The 19975-nt window shown below is 40.4% G+C and overlaps 1 protein-coding gene across 2 annotated transcripts in view; it reads left to right on the top strand.

Annotated features, from left to right (window-relative positions):
* Positions 1–19975, top strand: part of SCIN (scinderin) — a 79626-nt gene that overhangs the window by 46926 nt on the left and 12725 nt on the right. For both annotated transcript variants that reach the window (XM_059074002.2, XM_059074003.2), the window contains 7 exons: positions 379–467; positions 1513–1728; positions 3904–4025; positions 9659–9749; positions 14932–15102; positions 18569–18746; positions 19049–19170. In XM_059074002.2, the coding sequence (XP_058929985.1) occupies positions 379–467; positions 1513–1728; positions 3904–4025; positions 9659–9749; positions 14932–15102; positions 18569–18746; positions 19049–19170 (989 nt within the window). The remainder of the gene's footprint in view (positions 1–378; positions 468–1512; positions 1729–3903; positions 4026–9658; positions 9750–14931; positions 15103–18568; positions 18747–19048; positions 19171–19975) is intronic.

A 19975-nucleotide genomic window follows, 5' to 3' on the forward strand; every position in this document is an offset into this window, starting at 1 on the left:
TGTTGATGTACTTCAGATTTATACATATTTCTTCGGAAAGGTAAATAAAACATCCTTTCTGACTTAAAATAACCTTTCCTTTCTGCGTGATCTGTAAAATGCAGACATCAAAACCATATTTTCTTCCTACCAGCACTATTTACCAGGGATGATGGGGTAAAAGAAAACCTTTGGGCACTATAAAAAGAATCTTTTTTATACAGAGTGTTCATTACAATATTGTTAAATATATTTAGTATACTAGGAAAATTTTACTATTCTTTCAAGGTTGTAGTTAAATTCAATTATAATTATATTTATTTTTTGGTGCACAAATATTTCTTAATCATATAATACCTTGCTTCTCTGAAATTCTCTTTCATATATCTTGCGTGTTAGGTAGAGATGCTAATCCCCAGGAGAGAAAGGCTGCCATGAAGACAGCTGAAGAATTCCTAGAACAAATGCATTATTCTACTACTACTCAGGTATGTGTGGAAATGAACTGGCTAGAAAAAATGTTTTTAAACATGGGAGCTCATGACATCGCCACAAAACTCATGAAAGAATTTGGTTCAAAATAACGTATGCACGGAAGTCATTCTCATGTGTGTGCCGTGCTGTATCATGTGTCCCTAGAACTATATCTGTGTGGAGGATGGAATCTTGCAGAAATTGGAGATCAGACCTTCCACGGGACTTTGTGATGAGAATAAGAACACATCCACTTCCTCCATAGCCTTTAAGTCAAGATGATCAACCACAACTGAATTAACTGAGAGCATTTATCATTTATTCCTTAGAGCAATTTGTACAGACATGGACTAATGCCCAGAGAATATTTGCCTTCATGGACATCAACATAGACACTGGCTAGTTGCTCTTCTTTTCTGAATCACTCAGCCTCATCTTTTCTCTTCATCTTTATATCCTGGCACAAGTAACACAATGAGATCATTTCTTTCAGGTCACAGACATCTTATGAACCTAGTGTAGGAAAACAGTCAAGCTTATTTGACTGTAATGGTAACATACGAAATAACTTTATTCTTCTCTCAAACATCCAGATTCAGTGGCAATTACTTTAGCTGTAAGAAAAAAAAAACCAAGGTTGCATTGTTTTAGCTTCATATTTGATAACCTTCCTTTTTGCATTCAATTAAGGATCCCAGCTTCTAAGTTTACATCTGTCATCACCAAAAACAGGATCATCTTTGCATTTCCTCAGTTTTTTTTCTCCACTACTGGATTAATGTTTTTCCTTGGTCTCTTATTTTTCTGTTTATAATAATAATAATAATTATTATTATTTTTGCTGTACGCTGGCCCCTCACTGTTGTGGACTCTCCCGTTGCGGAGCACAGGCTCTGGACGTGCAGGCTCAGCGGGCCATGGCTCACGGGCCCACCCGCTCCGCGGCATGTGGGATCTTCCCAGACCGGGGCACGAACCCGCGTCCCCTGCATCGGCAGGCGGACCCTCAACCACTGCACCACCAGGGAAGCCCAATTATTATTATTTTTTAAATTTCAGATTCAAGTTCTTCCAGAAGGAGGTGAAACACCAATCTTCAAACAGTTCTTTAAGGACTGGAGAGATAAAGATCAGAGTGATGGCTTTGGGAAAGTATATGTCACAGAGAAAGTGGCTCAAATGAAACAAATTCCATTTGATGCCTCAAAATTACACAGTTCTCCACCAATGGCAGCCCAGCATAATATGGTGGATGATGGTTCCGGCAAAGTGGAGGTATTTACATGTTTTTGTTCATTTGTCTGTCCTTGTCAAGCCCATTTATGGCAAGATATGTGGAAATATAACTTCAGGAAACTGCAAACTTTGTAAATTTTTATTATGAATAAAAATGGTTCAAGACTGTATATTAAACCAGGGAGTTTAAGGCTGGAAAAGCTGTTGTCTGGCCTTCAGTCCTAGTTTACAGTGTGTGTGCTGAGATTCTAAGAAGTTAGGCGATTTGTGCAAGATCACCTAATTATCACCTTAGAGGCCTCCATGGAACCCAGCCATCTCCATCTTGTTTCCTGGTCCAGAAATGCTCCTGCTGTTGGAACTAGGATTGTCCAGTGAGGGCGCATTGCTCCAAAAGCACCCACTACATAAGTTTGTCTTTCCCTTGCACTGTAGAGGCATTCACAAAGGCAAATTGGGCATGTGTCATGTGCCAAAATCACAGATATTTTTAGAGCATTCAAATTGAGTTTGTTGGTTCTTGCTATTTTTTGACAAAAATTGTTAAAACCCTCCTAAGAATTCTCCCTAACTAAAATCTCTTGACATTTAATCTGCTGTTGGCTCATCTAACTTAAGGGAAACTGGATAATGTCACTTCCATTCTAGAATATGTTGGTGGCTCTCCACAGTCTTCCTGGGAACGTCCATCCTCAGATGGGCCTCCCGGACCTCCATGATTGACCCTTGCTGTCTGCACCTCAGCCTTCCACAGCCTTGAGCACTCTTCCCCTGTGCCATCTGGCTAACATTCCCATTCCTCCTTTGTAACTCCGTTAAGTCACAAGCTGCACCTCTTCCAAGAAGCCTTTCCTCCACACTGAAATGACCTTTCTCTGCGCTCAAGCCTTAAGTAATATTCTTCAGAGAATTTATCATATAAATACCACAGAATTGTTCATTTACTTACAGGTTTCTCTTCCCAGACCTCTTGTCAGTTCCTTGAGGGAGGGAATTGAATAATTTATCTCTCTATTCCCAGGGCTTATCACAATGCTTGGACCAAAGTATATAGTAAAAAGATTTAAGAGTTTTTTCTCTTTTCAAAGACATGAAGTGTGAATCTAAGCTGTGCAGGGATTGTGGGAACTGCAAAGGGAGAAGTGCCCCCCCCACCGACCATGATCGCTATCAGAGGGGTATTAGCTTCTGGGGCTGGGTCTGTCTCCTGCTCAGACATCCTTTTCTGGAGCTCAAAACAGCCAGCAGACCTCGTGGCAAACGTGGCTCCCAGCACCAAGTGTGTCTCAGCTGCAGTTTCCACGTTAGGGCACAGCATCTCTGAGATGCCCTCCCATGCCACCCCAGGGATATTAACATCCAGGGCTTTCTCTAGGTTTTTGGGTTTAGCCAGGCCATGCTGCCATTGTTCCTCTGGGATGGTGTGGGAAGGCTGCCCTCTTGAAAACTCTGCACTGCTCTTCTGCACTTGCTCATCTCCTTATTTCAAAGCAAAGGGTCCATTCTGAGCCTCCCCAGGACCCAGGCAGAACGGTGCTCACACACACAGTGCCTGCAGTCTCTCACTCAAGTGTTACTTTCCCATTTCATTTACAACTCTCATCTCTCCAACTTTTAATCTTTAATTCAAAGTGTCTTTAACCTGTGACGGGGATAAGGAAATAGAAAATAACTAGTTCTGCCTGCTTTTATCTTAATCAGTCTCATGCCTAGATGGTGGCTTTTGAAAATAGAAGTCATGCAATTGGTATTTTTATTATTTGGTCACAATCTGCCACTCTTACCTGGGAAAACAATAGTCTCGGGGCTTAAAACGCAGGGAAAAAGAACTTAAAAAAAATTACTTCCCAACTGATGAAAAATTTTATGTAAGTTAAGAGATGTATTTCTGAGCGGAATATTTCAGTTATTCCACTAGAGTGTCATGTTATTTTCACTAATCGATCAAACAATATGTATTTATTAATCAACAGGCTCAGAACCGAGCTAAGTACTGTGAAGGGTACAAAAGAACTATAAGCGCTTAAAAAGTCAATAACCAAATTGCCAAAATGGTAAAAATTTCTTCCTGTTGCTTAGTTTGTAAACTAGCTAGAAAAGTAATTTAAAAGTTGCTTAATGACAGATCTAAACCAAAATGTTTTTTAAACCTCTGAGAAGTATCATTAGATCAAGAAAATTTTGATTTTGATACACATATTTCATTACTTTTAGATTTGGCGTGTAGAAAACAATGGTAGGATCGAAATTGACCAAAACTCGTATGGTGAATTCTATGGTGGTGACTGCTACATTATACTCTACACTTATTCCAGAGGACAGATTATCTACACCTGGTAAGTCTCCCTCTTTCATGAGATCTCAAGTTCTGTAGAGGTCACATTTTGCTCCAAAGTTAAATTTCATTAAATTCCATGCAATAGGGGGGTAGAATTGTCCTATAAGTACGCCAGTGAGGTTTGTATAACATTCAAGTAGTATTTCGATATGATTTTGACTGTATTCTGTAGCTACTGTCCACAAGCAGGAGGGGTTAGATAAGTGTCATGCTTTCTAATCTAGGAGAAAGGTTTTAATAGCCCAAGGGTAGTGTTCCTTTAGTGGATATGCAGTTGAATAACTCATCTCCTATGCAAGCTAACACTCCAACTGGCATCAGGTACCATGTCTTCTTGTTAAAATTCACAGAGCCTATCTTGATTGGTGCTGCAACATTTCAATGATGCAAATCCTCTAAGGCATGTATATAATTTATGATTCTATTTCATACTCCAGAGACCTCAAATTGATGCATCCTTATTCTTTGTCCTCATGAAATTCATAGCAGTAATGAACAAAAATGCCATTGCATCCATATCTCGTATGGTTTTTGCATAATGACTTGAGTTAATTGAAGGTTAAGTTTACTTAGAGAGAGTCAGTGCCAATGGGGAGTGTCCAACCAAGTAAGTGAAGTACACATAGCATGCTGGACTATTCCAAAGGGACAGGGATTCTGCAACAAATCATGCAATGTGGGATCCTCAAACTTTTTTTTAAGTGAAATCAGGAAAAGTAGAATATTTCTGAGAAGACTGAGAAAAAGAAAAGAATTTTCAAAAAAGATCTTAGGGCTTCCCTGGTGGCACAGTGGTTGTGAGTCCGCCTGCCGATGCAGGGGACACGGGTTCATGCCCCGGTCCGGGAAGATCCCACATGCCGCGGAGTGGTTGGGTCCGTGAGCCATGGCCGCTGAGCCTGCACGTCCGGAGCCTGTGCTCCGCAAGAGGAGAGGCCACAACAGTGAGAGGCCTGCGTACCTCAAAAAAAAAAAAAGATCTTAAAGCTGAGGGGTGTAGGCCAAAGGTGCAAGGGTGAAGCAGGATCCTGCCTTTGCCTACATAGTGATAGCAATCTTCAGGGAACATATTGAATGTATGCAGACTCAGGTGTCTGCTGATATGGTGACATTTCTCTGTGGTGAGCGTCCCACCAGATGACAGAGACATCTGTCCACACAGCATGACCACTTAACACTTATACTGGCCAGTGCCTTGAGCTTAACCAAGTAAAGGAGATGAGATGATTATCCCTATCCCATAGTTCTTGGTACCCAAAGGGTGGTCTGTGAACCAAAAGCATGGGCATCACTAGGAAGCTGGTTAGAAAAATGTCAGGCTCCATCTTTGACCCACTAAAGCAGAACCTGCATTTTAACAAGATCTCAGGATGATTCATTTGCACTTTAATGATTGACAGGCACTGCCTTAGGCAGTGGTTCCCAACACTAGCTGCACATACTAACCTGGACAGTTTGTCACAAATCCAAATGCCTGGCCCCCACTTTATACCAAATAAAGGTGGTGGTAGGACTCCTGAGATTCTAATGTACACTGTGGCATTAATGAGAACCACTGTGTCCAGGGACATTTCTGACTCCACAGTCACATCATATCCTGTCAAAGATGAATGTATTTAGCTACTTAGCTCTATGTTTAAGATGCCATCTTCATAGTAACCATTTTTTTGAGCAGCGTGTTTGTGCCAGCAGAGTGCTAGATGTTTCCATATATTATCTTTCTTCCTCACAACCAGATTATTTTCAAGTGAAAGGTAAAGATAAAAAAGGAAGTAGGATTTAGGCAGATTAAGTAATTTAACCCGAGGTCACAACTCTTGAAACTGGTGAAGCAACATTTCACACCTTGATCTGCAGCTCTCTTTAAGGCCTGTGTGCAGCTATACCTTGGTAGAAGCTGTGTCATTATTTTGCAATTTCCTTTTCTAAAATTTTAATTCAGAAAAGTGTGTGCAAAACGTGGCATTTGTAGGGATAAATTTATTGTTCCGAGTCAGCTTTTCTTTTACATTCTGTTTCTTGTTCTTCCTCTTAATTCTTTTTGGTATGTAAAAAATATAATTAATTGTAGCACTCAGATCAAAGAAGAAAGACTAAATAAGTAATTCAAGAGAATGTTTTGAGGAATTAGCAATTTGTAATCCATATCAATAACTATGTTGATATAACTAAAGCAGATTAAATCAGGTCATAAATTTTAAATGCAGTAGCTATTCCTTCAATCGTATGAAAGTGTTCATAGAGCACTTTTTATGTGCCAAGCACTGAGCTAGATACTAAAGATACAGTGGTGAAAAAAAAATAGAAAAACAACGTTGCCCAAGAATTTATACTAAAGAGAGAAAGATGATTATCAGGCATTTCAATGAAATATGAAGGGTTTAAGATAAAACCAAGCTGAGTGATCTTTGGGGAATTAGGGACAGACACTCAAGCTAACTCCTAGGCTGTTGGTGAAGGGCTCTTAGAAGTGACATCTAAGTGGGAACAAAAATGGGAGCAATAAAAGCAAGCAAATAGGGAAGTTGTTCCAAGCAATGCAGGGAAAATCGTGCTCTACTTGATTAGTAATGATGTATGGCTAGAGCAAAGTTAAGGAGCAAAAGATAAAACCAGAGAAATTAGAAGGAGCCAAATGGTGAATGGCCTTGCAACTATCCTGGGCAAGATGAACTTTATTTTCAGGGTGTTGGGAGCCAGTCAAAGAGTTCGCACAGGGGAGTGATATGATTGGTTTCCACCTTAGAGAAATTATTCTGGTTGACATCTAAAGAATGGACTGGTGGGAGATTGATGGCAGAGAGGCCATTTGGATTTTGTTGCATAATCCAAGTGAATGATAATATGGCCAGAGTTTAGTGTAAGGGAGGGAAAGGATGAGCAAGTGTGCAAAGTATTAAGGAGTTGACATCTGAATGACTGGTTACAGGGAACGGAGAAGATGACTGAGTCAAGGGTGGCCCCAGATTTCTGGTCTGTGCACAGGTGGGTAATGTTTTATTCAGTGAGATAAGGAACTCAGGAGGAGGACAAGATTGGTCCTCACTGTAAAGAAATCAAAGAGAAAAAGAAGATGAAAATATGTCACATTTTTAATAGTCATGACCTTTGGGCTAGGACTGGGGCTGGGGGAGGGGGTCATTTAGTTTTCTTCTTTCCGTTTGATGTGTTCAAGGTTTCTGTGATGAGAATGTATGACTTTTTGAGATATCAAGAATATGTTAGATGCTTGAGTCCTCTTGTGAGTTTTTGTCAGTTAATATCATGAATGTTAAATATGTCAGTTTGTTAATATTGTATGGTTTGCAGAACTTCGAAAACTTCCAAAAAGGTAGCAAAGAGGCATTTAGAAAATGCCTCTTGAAGACTAGCTTTCAAATTAAACAGTTTTCCTGTTTATGTGATAATTTCAATTCAGGGATGTAAATAGGTTAAATCCAAGAAGCAGAGTTGAAGGTGACAAACTAGAATTAAATCACTTTGTCTCTTTATTTCTGAAACCACTTATATTCTAAAATGATAGGAGAAAAATAATTTCGGCAGTGATCATTTCTGTGAAATGTCAAGTAGTTGAAATTGAACAAACTTTGAACAGTGGCAATGATGAGTCTCTTGAAGCAGTAAATTCCATTTTCATGCAGCATTTATTTTTAATGAGTAACAAGCACCACAGATTTATAAAGAAGAAATCATATCAAAGTAGATTGCTTTTTTCCCCCCTAGGCACAGGATTTCAAAATTAGAGGCAAAGAACAACTTTATTATATCTTGATTGCAGTGGAGTCCTTGACCTCCTGGGTCATAGATCAATAAAGCAAATTGGTTTGAATCTGTGTGGATGGAAGCTTGAGTCACTTTGACAGGAAGAGGAAGAAGGGCTCGAGATGAACAGTGAAATATTTATTAAGAGTGTCAGACGGCAAAAGTTTGGTGAGGGATTTCAGTTTTGCTGGTTGAAATACTCCAAGAAAAAAAAAGGAAAATGGTGACAAAAGTTTGGTAATGTAGTCTATTAGTTAGTTGAATTTTTTTCCTGCAGAAAAAAAAAGGAAATGAAGAAACATCCAAGAAGTTGCAGATGTGAGGAAGGAAGGACAGGCGATAACCGACCCTGGTGTTTCCTCAGCTCTGTGTTACTCCCCAGCCGGTGCTCCCAGTGGCTCCTGGAAGTGTTTGCTAGCATGATAAGCTCATGGAAAATTTAGGCTCTTAGCATTAAAAGACTGTATCTTTATGGGTGCCTTTGTTATGAAAAGCATTTTTTATTTTTTTAAACGTATGCCTGACATGAGCATATCCTTCCTTTTTTTTTGCACCCCACTGTAGAACATTTTTATATCAATCACTTGACTCTGTTGGTGCAATGAAATATTCTGAGATAAATGAGACATGCTCCCTGAATTCTGTGTTTTGGGGGGTGTGTCTGTGTGTGTTGCCCAGGTTGGGAGGCTATTGTTAACCTGTTCTGGGTATGGAACAGGTAGCTCACTCTCAAACCTTCAGAAGAAAGGATATAATTAATTTTCAAAATCCAGTTCCAGGATTAGTGTTCTTCCTGCTAACCCCTAGTCACACAAAGATAGGAGGATTGGCTCCAAACAATGCTCAGTGCTTTCACTGGCTTTTCCCTCCCACAAGGTCAGCAAACAAGCAGATCTCCCAGAGGTTGCTATATAAGTTAAGCCAGTGATTGGAGTTATAGCCACAAGCTACCCTAGAAAGAGAAGTTGCAAATGAACTGGATGAATTGATTCATTGACTCTTTTTTTTTTTGGCTGTGTTGGGTCTTCGTTGCAGCACGTGGGCTTCTCTCTAGTTGCGGTGTGCAGGATTACTCTCTCTAGTTGTGGTGCGCCGGCTCCAGGGCGCATGAGCTCTTTAGTTTGTGGCATGCGGGCTCTCTCGTTGAGGTGTGAGCTCAGTAGTGGTAGCGCACGGGCTTAGTTGCCCCATGGCATGTGGGATCCCGATTCCCCAACCAGGGATCGTACCTGTGTCCCCTGCGTTGGAAGGTGGATTCTTTACCACTGGACCACCAGGGAAGACCCGATTCATTGATCCTTATCTGGGTCACTGGTGGTTTAGCTTCTTTTACGGTTTTATTAAAAATTCCTTTAAAGAATTGCTAGAATGACAAAATGGGGCTTCACCATTGCCTGCTTCTGATGATTATTTTCTTGATTTTTCTGGGTCCACACATTTGTTACTATGATCACCAAATATTCATGGAAAGATAAAGTACTTCTAATATCCAGCCTAATAGAGTTGGCTCGTATTCTACTCAAATGGATTATTTTCACTGTGAAGATGGTTTCCCAAAATAGGCACTTCCAACTTGAAATCAGACAGAATTGACTACTTAGCGAAGTAATTATGGAACTAAAAATGGACCTATGAAATGGAGATTAAAGATACCTATCATATGTAGATCTAAACAATACATGGGATAGTTCATGGCTCAATGTTAGTTAAGTACTTTAAAAAAACAATAGCTTCCATGGCTTTATCATGTCAAAACAGCTGGTTTCTTCTTGATCTTTCATAATAACTTAAGTTTCTGCTGGAAATGCCTACATTAGAAAATCTTAAAAGTTAAATACAAACTAATTTATTTTACTTTGGTTCCTCCAGGCAAGGAGCAAATGCCACGAGGGATGAGCTGACGACCTCCTCTTTCCTGACCGTTCAGTTGGATAGATCCCTTGGAGGACAGGCTGTGCAGGTTGGGATATTTTTACCCCAAAACTTATTAAAGTTTTCTTAGCCCAGTGTCTAGTTAAAACCCTTTTCCCAAGTTGGAATGGGAATTTGACACTTTCTAAATATTATCTTTTTTTCATTTTAGAATTTAAGTATACCTATTCTCATGCCATACTCGTTCTCTCATTCTGGAAAAGAGGGAGCAAACAAAATTTAAAAAACAGAAACAAAAATAAACTATTAACAAATTTAAGGGCCCCAAAGAATCATTCCTTTAGAATCATATCAGATCAATGATAGCCACTTGTTATTAAAACTGTTCTACCTGGGCATCCCTGGTGGTGCAGTGGTTGGGAGTCCGCCTGCTGATGCAGGGGACGCGGGTTCGTGCCCCGGTCCAGGAGGATCCCACGTGCCGTGGAGCGGCTGGGCCCGTGAGCCATGGCCTCTGAGCCTGCGCGTCCGGAGCCTGTGCTCCGCAAAGGGAAAGGCCACAGCAGTGAGAGGCCCGCGTACCACAAAAAAATAAATAAATAAATCTGTTCTACCTGAGTTATCACTTCCAGGTGATCACTTTCCAGTTTTCAAATCTTTATAAATGTGTAATGGCTTCTTCAAAGTTAGAAAGTAATTAGAAAAGTAAGTCCGATACTTTAGTACATAAAAACTGAGATGTGGAGAGTGAATTTGGTTTTCCAGCTGGTTTTCTTTCCATCTTGGATTTTAGTTCCTAAATAAAGCAAGTTAGACCTAAATTTAAAGGTGCATATTAACTTTAAAAAAATAAACTAACTTTGTTAATTGTTAATTAACAAATTAACAAGATTATTGAATTCTGTAAATGCACTAACTCCCCATGAAGTTCCCCATGAACAATTACATTCATTTCTTTTTTTTGAATTTTATTTTATTTATTTTTTATACAGCAGGTTCTTATTAGTTATCTGTTCTATATATATTAGTGTATACATGTCAATCCCAATCTCCCAATTCATCCCACCACCACCACCACCCCTGCTTTCCCTGCTTGGTGTCCATATGTTTGTTCACTACATCTGTGTCTCTATTTCTGCCCTGCAAACTGTTTTGTCTGCACCATTTTTCTAGATTCCACATACATGTGTTAATATACGATATTTGTTTATCTCTTTCTGACTTATTTCACTCTGTATGACAGTCTCTAGGTCCATCCATGTCTCTACAAATGACCCAATTTCATTACTTTTTATGGCTGAGTAATATTCCATTGTATATATGTACCACATCTACTTTATCCATTCATCTTTCAATGGGCATTTAGGTTGCTTCCATGACCTGGCTATTGTAAATAGTGCTGCAGTGAACAGTGGGGTGCATGTGTCTTTTTGAATTATGCTTTTCTCTGGGTATATCCCCAGTAGTGGGATTGCTGGGTCATATGGTAATTCTATTTTTAGTTTTTTAAGGAACCTCCATACTATTCTCCATAGTGGCTGTATCAATTTACATTCCCACCAACAGTGCAAGAGGGTTCCCTTTTCTCCATACCCGCTCCAGCATTTGTTGTTTGTAGATTTTCTGATGATGGCCATTCTAACTGGTGTGAGGTGACACCTCATTGTAGTTTTGATTTGTATTTTTCTAATGATTAGTGATGTTGAGCAGCTTTTCATGTGCCTCTTGGCCATCAGTATGTCTTCTTTGGAGAAATGTCTATTTAGGTCTGCACATTTTTTGATAGGGTTGGTTTTATTTTTAATATTGAACTGAGTGAGCTGTTTATATATTTTAGAGGTTAATTATTTGTCCATTGATTAGTTTGCAAATATTTTCTCCCATTCTGAGGGTTGTCTTTTTGTGTTATTTATAGTTTCCTTTGCTGTGCAAAAGCTTTTAGGTTTTATTAGGTCCCATTTGTTTATTTTTGTTTTTATTTCCATTACTGTAGGAGGTGTGTCAAAAAAATTCTTGCTGTGATTTATGTCAAAGAGTGTTCTGCCTATGTTTTCCTCTAAGAGTTTTATAGTGTCCAGTCTGACATTTAGGTCTTTAATCCATTTTGAGTTTATTTTTGTGTATGGTGTTAGGGAGTGTTCTAATTTCATTCTTTAACATGTAGCTGTCCAGTTTTCCCAGCACCACTTATTGAAGAGGATGTCTTTTCCCCATTGTATATCCTTGCCTCCTTTGTCATAGATTAGTTGACTGTAGGTGCATGGGTTTATCTCTGGGCTTTCTATCCTGTTCCGTTGATCTATATTTCTGTTTTTGTGCCAGAATCATATTGTCTTGATTACTGTCGCTTTGTAGTATAGTCTGAAGTCAGGGAGTCTGATTCCTCCAGCTCCGTTTTTTTCCCTCAAGATTGCTTTGGCTATTTGGGGTCTTTTGTGTCTCCATACAAATTTTAAGAATGTTTTGTTCTACTTCTGTAGAAAATGCCTTTGGTAATTTGTAGGGATTGCACTGAATATGTAGACTGCTTTGGGTAGTATAGTCATTTTCACAATATTGTTTCTACAATCCAAGAACATGGTATATCTCTCCATCTGTTTATATCAACTTTGATTTCTTCATCATCATCTTATAGTTTTCTGCATACAGGTCTTTTGTCTCCCTAGGTAGGTTTATTCCTAGGTATTTTATTCTTTTTGTTGCAGTGGTAAATGGGAATGTTTCCTTAATTTCTCTTTCAGATTTTTCATCATTAGTGTATAGGAATGCAAGAGATTTCTGTGCATTAATTTTGTACCCTGCAACTTTACCAAATTCATTGATTAGCTCTAGTAGTTTCTGGGTGGCATCTTTAGGATTCTCTATGTATAGTTATCATGTCATCTGCTAACCGTGACGGTTTTACTTCTTTTCAAATTTGTATTCCTTTTATTTCTTTTTCTTCTCTGATTGCCGTGGCTAGGACTTCCAAAACTACGTTGAATAATAGTGGTGAGAGTGGACATCCTTGTCTTGTTCCTGATCTTAGAGGAAATGCTTTCAGTTTTTCACCATTGAGAATGATGTTGTCTGTGGGTTTGTCATATATGGCCATTATTATGTTGAGGTAGGTTCCCTCTCTGCCCACTTTCTGGAGACTTTTTATAATAAATGGGTGTTCAATTTTGTCAAAAGCTTTTTCTGCATCTATTGGGATGATCATATGGTTTTTATTCTTCAATTTGTTAATGTGGTGTTTCATATTGATTGATTTGCATATATTGAAGAATCCTTGCATCCCTGAGATAAATCCCACTTGATCATGGTTGTATGATCCTTTTAATGTGTTGTTTGCTAGTATTTTGTTGAGGAGTTTTGCATCTATATTAATCAGTGCTATTGGTCTGTAATTTTCTTTTTTTGTAGTGTCTTTGTCTGGTTTTAGCATCAGGGTGATGGTGGCCTCATAGAATGAGTTTGGGAGTGTTTCTTCCTCTGCAATTTTTTGGAAGAGTTTGAAAAGGATGGGTATAAGCTCTTCTTAAAATGTTTGATAGAATTCACCTGTGAAGCCATCTGGTCCTGGACTTTTGTTGGAAGATTTTTAATCACAGTTTCAATTTCATTACTTGTGATTGGTCTGTTCATATTTTCTATTTCTTCCTGGTTCAGTCTTATAAGATTATACCTTTCTAAGAATTTGTCCATTTCTTCCAGGTTGTCCATTTTATTGGCATAGCTTATATTCATTTCTTGAATTAAATATTTCTAAGAACTGACAGCATCTATGTCATTTAGTTGATCTTTCAAGTAGTGCTTACAAAATCATGCAAAAACTTTGAAGATAAGGCCCTGTGCCTTATAAATTCTCTATTTCACAGTTAAATATTTGATATACCCAATGAATGAATTTCCAGTGTCAGCCAATTGAATCCTAAATTGGCAATGAAATGGTAATGCTTAGTTTCACCACGAGATGGCGGTGGTTTACAACAATGCATAAATAAAGTCCTGAATTGCTGTTTTAAACATTCCTTTGTAGACTGTATTAACAGTACTGAAAATTTTTCAATTTACCTTTCTGTCTCTTATTTTTATTTCACAGTGGAGAATGGGTATTAATCAGTAGTCCTCTTTCTTTCATGTTGGCACGTGAGGTTTTCTCAATGTTATGGGAAATGCTAAGCCAACGGCAGTTTTAGGAGCGCTTAGCTAACCTCACCCCAAGCTTTGGGGTGACTCAAAAGACGTTTTAATTTGTTACTCGCTTATTTGAATGTCTACTAGTTGAAAGGTATTTGTGGAGTTACTTTCAGTGCTCCCTAGGCTTCCCTATGATGGTATGTGCATGAGCATTCCCATTCACTTGGCTTCTAGAAAAAGACAGACCAGGGTAGGAGAGATATTTCAATTTTAGCATAGGGCAAATAATTGAAAAAAACAGGAGAGTGACAAAATTTGAACTCTTTGTGTAAATACATGCATCAATAGATTATGCAAGAGATAGGAAATTCGGATCTGATCCAGTATCTGTTGTTAAACTAATAGGTGAAATTAAATAACTTGCCATTTATTTTCTTTCATTTCCTTATCCTGAGAAGTCCTTATATTGTATTTTAAAAAGAGCTTTTATTAAGCAAATCTACTATTACCATTTCCATAGGTAAGCTAAAAAGTAGAAAGTCTATTCTGTTTATTTTTGCCAGTTTTTGATGTTTGGATTGAAATCTTTATTCATCCTCAGATTACGATGATTTTTTTCATCTCACAGTGGTAGGGATGTAAAAAGAATGAGTATACTTTCGTGTTGTCTTATTTTTGGAAGAATTTGAATGAATACATATCTCCTAACCTACTGAACGAGATCCAAAACACGTGAGAGACAGGTATACCCCTAAACATCTGGAAAGCTTGGTGCCCTTGTAAAAAAAAAAAGAGTAATTTTTATAAAAGACGGCATACATTAGCACTTTGTTGTTTTTCCCCTTTTGGAGATGTAGATGAACAGACTTGAAACTTTGTGCTTTCTGGAAGCAGAAAGTGGTGCCGTGTGGTGCTGTGTCCCCCGAGAAGGTGCTGTGTCTGGAGTAACGAATGGTTCCTAAGTCAGTTAGGAAGCTCAGCTTGATTATCATTAACCTATATTTTCTGTTGATTCATCGTTCCTCCTGCTCTTGACTTTTTATATATTTTAAATTTTGTTTTCAAAGAGAAAAATAAGGACGCCTTTGGAAATACAGCCTTCTTTCATTGCACTCTTTATTAATTTATTTTATCCCCGCTGCCCCCAGATCCGAGTCTCCCAAGGCAAAGAACCCGCTCACCTGCTGAGTTTGTTCAAAGACAAACCGCTCATTATTTACAAGAACGGAACATCAAAGAAAGGAGGTCAGGTGCCGGCCCCGCCTACACGCCTCTTTCAAGTCCGGAGAAACCTGGCATCGATCACCAGAATTGTGGAGGTAATATCATGCATTCAATAAAACCTGCCCTGCTCATGGGCTTCCCAGTGGACCTGAGCCATCAACAAATACTAGTTTTTTTTTTTTAATTAGCAGTTACATCCCCCTTCATTTCTGTAATTAATCCAGCGTTCACCATAAAAAATATTAAAAGCAGGAGAATCAAGTAAAAAGTTAACTTCAGATACCAGGCCTCTCATATTTTTCAACCAGTTTATAACAAAACAAATGAATTTTAGGAATAATGTAACAAATCAAGTGGTCAAAGGCGTGAGGCAGCTTAAGCTCTGTCTTGAAAGGCCTGGGGGAAGATGGATTGAGGGTGATGGTCCAGTGACCACACTAGGGAAATTCAAGAGGGAGGGCCCTTATTTGTACAAGTGTGAGGACTGTGGAAAGCAAGCTTCACCACACTGGGCGGGAACCATAACTCAGCTGTTAAGGCCACACAAGCTGTCTCTGACAGCAGCTGTGAAAGAAGTCAAACCCCAGATCACAGTGTCAGACCACAAGACAACGAGGTATGGGCAAGGCCAGCGGGCCCAAGTTTTTAAATGGCTGAGTGCTTTGACTTCAGGGAGGATTCATCACTCTTCATAACCCGGTCACCTTAGTCACCGTTGAAACCCAGGTCTCCCAAGTCACCCCTAACTATCCTGTACTCTCTGTATATCCCCAAACTTGGACCACTTGCCAAGTTGTTCAGCTGAGCCCTTAAAACGAGGTGGGTCACAGCATCCCTTCCCCCTCAACCTTTTCTCTAAGCCACCCCGCCTTCTTGCTCCGTGGCTGTGTTCTGAGGACACAGATTCCCATACAGCCTTCTCAAGTGGGAGTTGTATTTTCCCCCAGTGCCTGCTGACCAGGGACCGGTGGTGGGGTCCCCTCCTTGCTCAACCCTTGCCCTTTTGACTTCTTCTTATCCATCTCCCTCCCCCATCCCCCTGTGCTGTCCGTCTGCTGAGCTCCCGGTCCTTCCCCTCTTATTGTTTGGTGGCTTCCGTCGTTGTCTCACTGTCTCCATCACTCTGGCTCCTCTCATCCAACAGCTGTGTCTTGACTCCACTTCACCTCACACTTGTAGTCCTGTACTAGACTCCACTCCGCCATCCCCTCCTGCTTCTCCAGCTGGATGGGCTTTATCTAGTTTGCCAAAGCCCTGCCTTTTGCCATCAAAAGCCTCTTATCTGACCCTGCTTTTCTCAGCCTCCTGCTAGCATTTGCTAGAGCCACCCTCTTCTATCTTCTCAAAACACTATCTTTTTACGAGGCTTCTGGAACCCCTCACTTAGCAGGATTTCTTCCACACTTGAGGGCCACTCTTCTGAAGAGTATTCGCACTCCCATCCAGCTTTGCTGGATTCTCCTCCTCTGCTCGTCCCCTAAGCTCTTGAACCCTCTGAGGCTCAGTCTTGGCCCTCTTCAGAGTGATCTCATTTAGTCATATAATTTTAAACGCCATTAGGTATTGATCTCATCCAGAACATTCTGTGCACGGATTCTCATGTGTTCAATTATGACTACATTTTTTAATCTATCAAGTTGACAGTGAAGCCTTCACCTACAGGCCCTCTCAGTTGATTTCGGATGCAACAGTCAAGGAGAATCGTTATGGTCCTGGTCTCTTCCCAGTGGGTACTTCTTTAGGAGGCATCGTGAGCTGCTTGCGATGTAGATTCTTTATTTTCTTGCAGCCTCCCAAACCAGCCTTTGCATTCCTTGCCTCTCTGAAATGCACTAGTCAAAACATTGTTTATAATGCTTTCTGTTTTCATCTCCTGGGAGGCTAAAGCTTTCTTATGTTCTATTTTGGAACTACCGCCAGGATCCCACACCAGTCGGGACATGGGCCTCTTGTCACCTGTCTCTCCATCATCCAAGCTCTTTCCTCTGTACCAGTAAGGAGACATTTGGATTAGAAATTGGAAGTCATAGTTCCTATAAATCTCCATCGTCACATCTGATAGATTCATTTGAGCTTGGTCCATGGAGCCTCCTTCCTACTGAAAGAGGATGATAACCACTTCTCTGAATGTTGCCAACACCTGGGACACATCTTTAAATCTTCCAGCAGCTGTTCTTTGCTCCTCTAGTGCTCTCTCTGGGGATAGGGTCCTGACGACTTGGTGAAACCCAACTCTCCACATGGTTGATGCCTTCCTCTGGCAGCTCGACATGGTCAAACAGCATCATTTGGACAGCTGATCACCAGCTTCTTCTTGAGGCACTCTCTTCACTTGACCTCAGGACACCACACTCTTGATTTCTTTTTTTTTTTGCGGTAGGCGGGCCTCTCACTGCCGCGGCCTCTCCCATTGCGGAGCACAGGATCCAGACGCGCAGGCGCAGCGGCCATGGCTCAGGGGCCCAGCTGCTCCGCGGCATGTGGGATCTTCCCGGACCGGGGCACGAACCCACGTCCCCCGCATCAGCAGGCGGACTCGCAACCACTGCGCCACCAGGGAAGCCCCCACACTCTTGATTTCTTTCTCTCTCATGGCTGCTGTATCACACAGTCTTGTTTCCTGGTTCTTCTTCATCTCCCTGTTAGCACACCTCACATGGAGTCCCATAGTCCCACAGAGAGTCATATACATACTGTCACAGTCATACAATCCTATAGTCAGACAGAGGGTCTCACAGAGGCCAGTGCAGAGACACAAAATGATAAGGTCATAGATGCAGTCAAAGGCACAAGCCCATCCTAGGACCTCAGACTCCTAAGCCTGAGACTCCGTACATGCCTTGTCCCTGCCCCGAGGCTCCACTGTCAGCCTCACCTTCAGGCTGGAGTCTGGTCTCAGCCAGATGCCTCTCACTCACTCTGCAGCCACACTGACTGGAGCTGTGCTCATCTGGCTCATCCCAGACGGTGTCCACAGCTTCTTAGTTGAAAGGAAGGAGGTATGTCAGTGCTGTGTTTTTAACCCCCTATAAACAGTCTCTTATAATTTGAGCTATATTTATCTGAGCCTGGAGAACCTTTTAGTGAATCTATGTTGTTATCTCTTTGCCTGTATTAGACCCCAGTCCCTGTTTTATGATTTTTCTGTGTCCCTTTGATTATTTGAGAAACCTCTTTAGTGGGGGGAGAGAAAAACTGAACACTTTGCTTGACGTTTACTATCTGTGAATGTTACAACCTCTTTCCAAACATCAATTTTAGCGCACCCTCCTTCTTGCGGTCTTTGAATATTATCCTTGTTATGTATCACTTAAGTTTGCCTTATTTTAGTCTCAGAGCCTTGTGCTACTGTCTTCGGGCGGGTGAGTGGTAAAGTGACACAGTGCGATGCGCTCCTAATGTTTCTAACCCTCTAGGGGTGTCCTGGTGCCCCCTGAATTAATATCCTGGGTCAGGACAGAAGTCTGTAGGTGGTTTGGCACTGTCGCAGCTTCTTGGACGTGTTTATTGAGGGAGCAGCAATGAATTTACATCATTGTGTTATTTTTCTTCATACTCTAGGTAGATGTTGATGCAAAGTCATTAAATTCCAATGACGTTTTTGTCCTGAAACTACGACAAAATAATGGCTACATCTGGAGAGGAAAAGGGGCCAGCCAGGAGGAGGAGAAGGGAGCAGAGTATGTGGCAAGCGTCCTCAAATGTAAAACCACGAGGATTCAGGAAGGCGAGGAACCAGGTATGTATAGGTGAGGCCGAGGACACTAGCCAGAGCTTATATTTGGCACACTTGCTAATCATGTAATTTATTTATTTTTGTCATAGATAGGAACTCTGTAATGGTTGTAGGGCATTAAGAACCCATTCACTAGTTGCAAAAGTGGGTGTTGGTACCTACTATATTGAAGTAACTTCTCCTGCTACATTTAAGTAACTTCTTAACAGTGAAGTTGAGGTGAGATATGATTATTTGTTAGGGTAAAGCAGTACCAACCATATGCTTCTGAAAATGCACTGGGTAACTTGTTGTGTTTTCCACAGAGGAGTTTTGGAATTCCCTTGGAGGGAAAAAAGACTACCAGACCTCTCCCCTGCTAGAAACCCAGGCTGAAGACCATCCACCTCGGCTTTACGTCTGCTCCAACAAAACTGGAAGATTCATTGTAAGTGTCCCGTGAAACCCTGGGGTAGAACCAGCAGCCGTGGGAGAGAGAAGCATTCTGGTCTTGCTCTAATGCGTTCCTGCCCTGATTCTCAGTTTTAGTTTACCTGCAAACCACAGGTGACAGTCTTTGCTCCACGCAGGGTTGGTTTAAGAGCCAGTGACGTAATGGAGGTGAAAGCTTCGGAATACTGTAATGTACTGTATTAATCAAGCTGCTCTTAAATATATCAGCTACTTTGCACCTGTGTCAGCATGTGGTCGTGTCGGTACGAATATGCGTGTGGTTGGATTTGCTAATTTAATGATTTGATGCTTTCTGTACACAACAATCGTGGTTTCTCTCATCAAACTATGTAAATTTTACACTGCAGTTTCCCACAGGAATAAAAAGTTTCACCATGTTGATGGAATAAAAAATATTATGGAAATATTATGATCCTTGGGCAAAAATCACAGAAAGCTATATACACACCTGCAAATTAACTGAAATCAGCAGTAATATTTTATGTCATAGTCATAGTCCCATTCACAAACTTTGAATTTTAGGCAATTCGAAGTAAAAGTATTTGTGTACAAGAGTGATTGTCTATGGGTCTCTAAAGTATCCTGGGCCGTGGCCCCTCATCTCAGTTTAATCACAAAAATTCTGCTTTCTCTGTTTGACATACTAAGTGTTTGTGTAAATCTTTCATTTAAAGAACAAATTCCTTGCCTATAAAATCTGAACTAAAGATTTGGTCACCAAGTCTTGGTAAATACAAGCTTTACTTTTCAACACACACGTGAAAATTTAGTTAAGTATT

Source organism: Kogia breviceps, chromosome 9, assembly GCF_026419965.1.
Source record: "Kogia breviceps isolate mKogBre1 chromosome 9, mKogBre1 haplotype 1, whole genome shotgun sequence".
In the NCBI taxonomy this organism is placed as follows: domain Eukaryota; kingdom Metazoa; phylum Chordata; class Mammalia; order Artiodactyla; family Physeteridae; genus Kogia; species Kogia breviceps.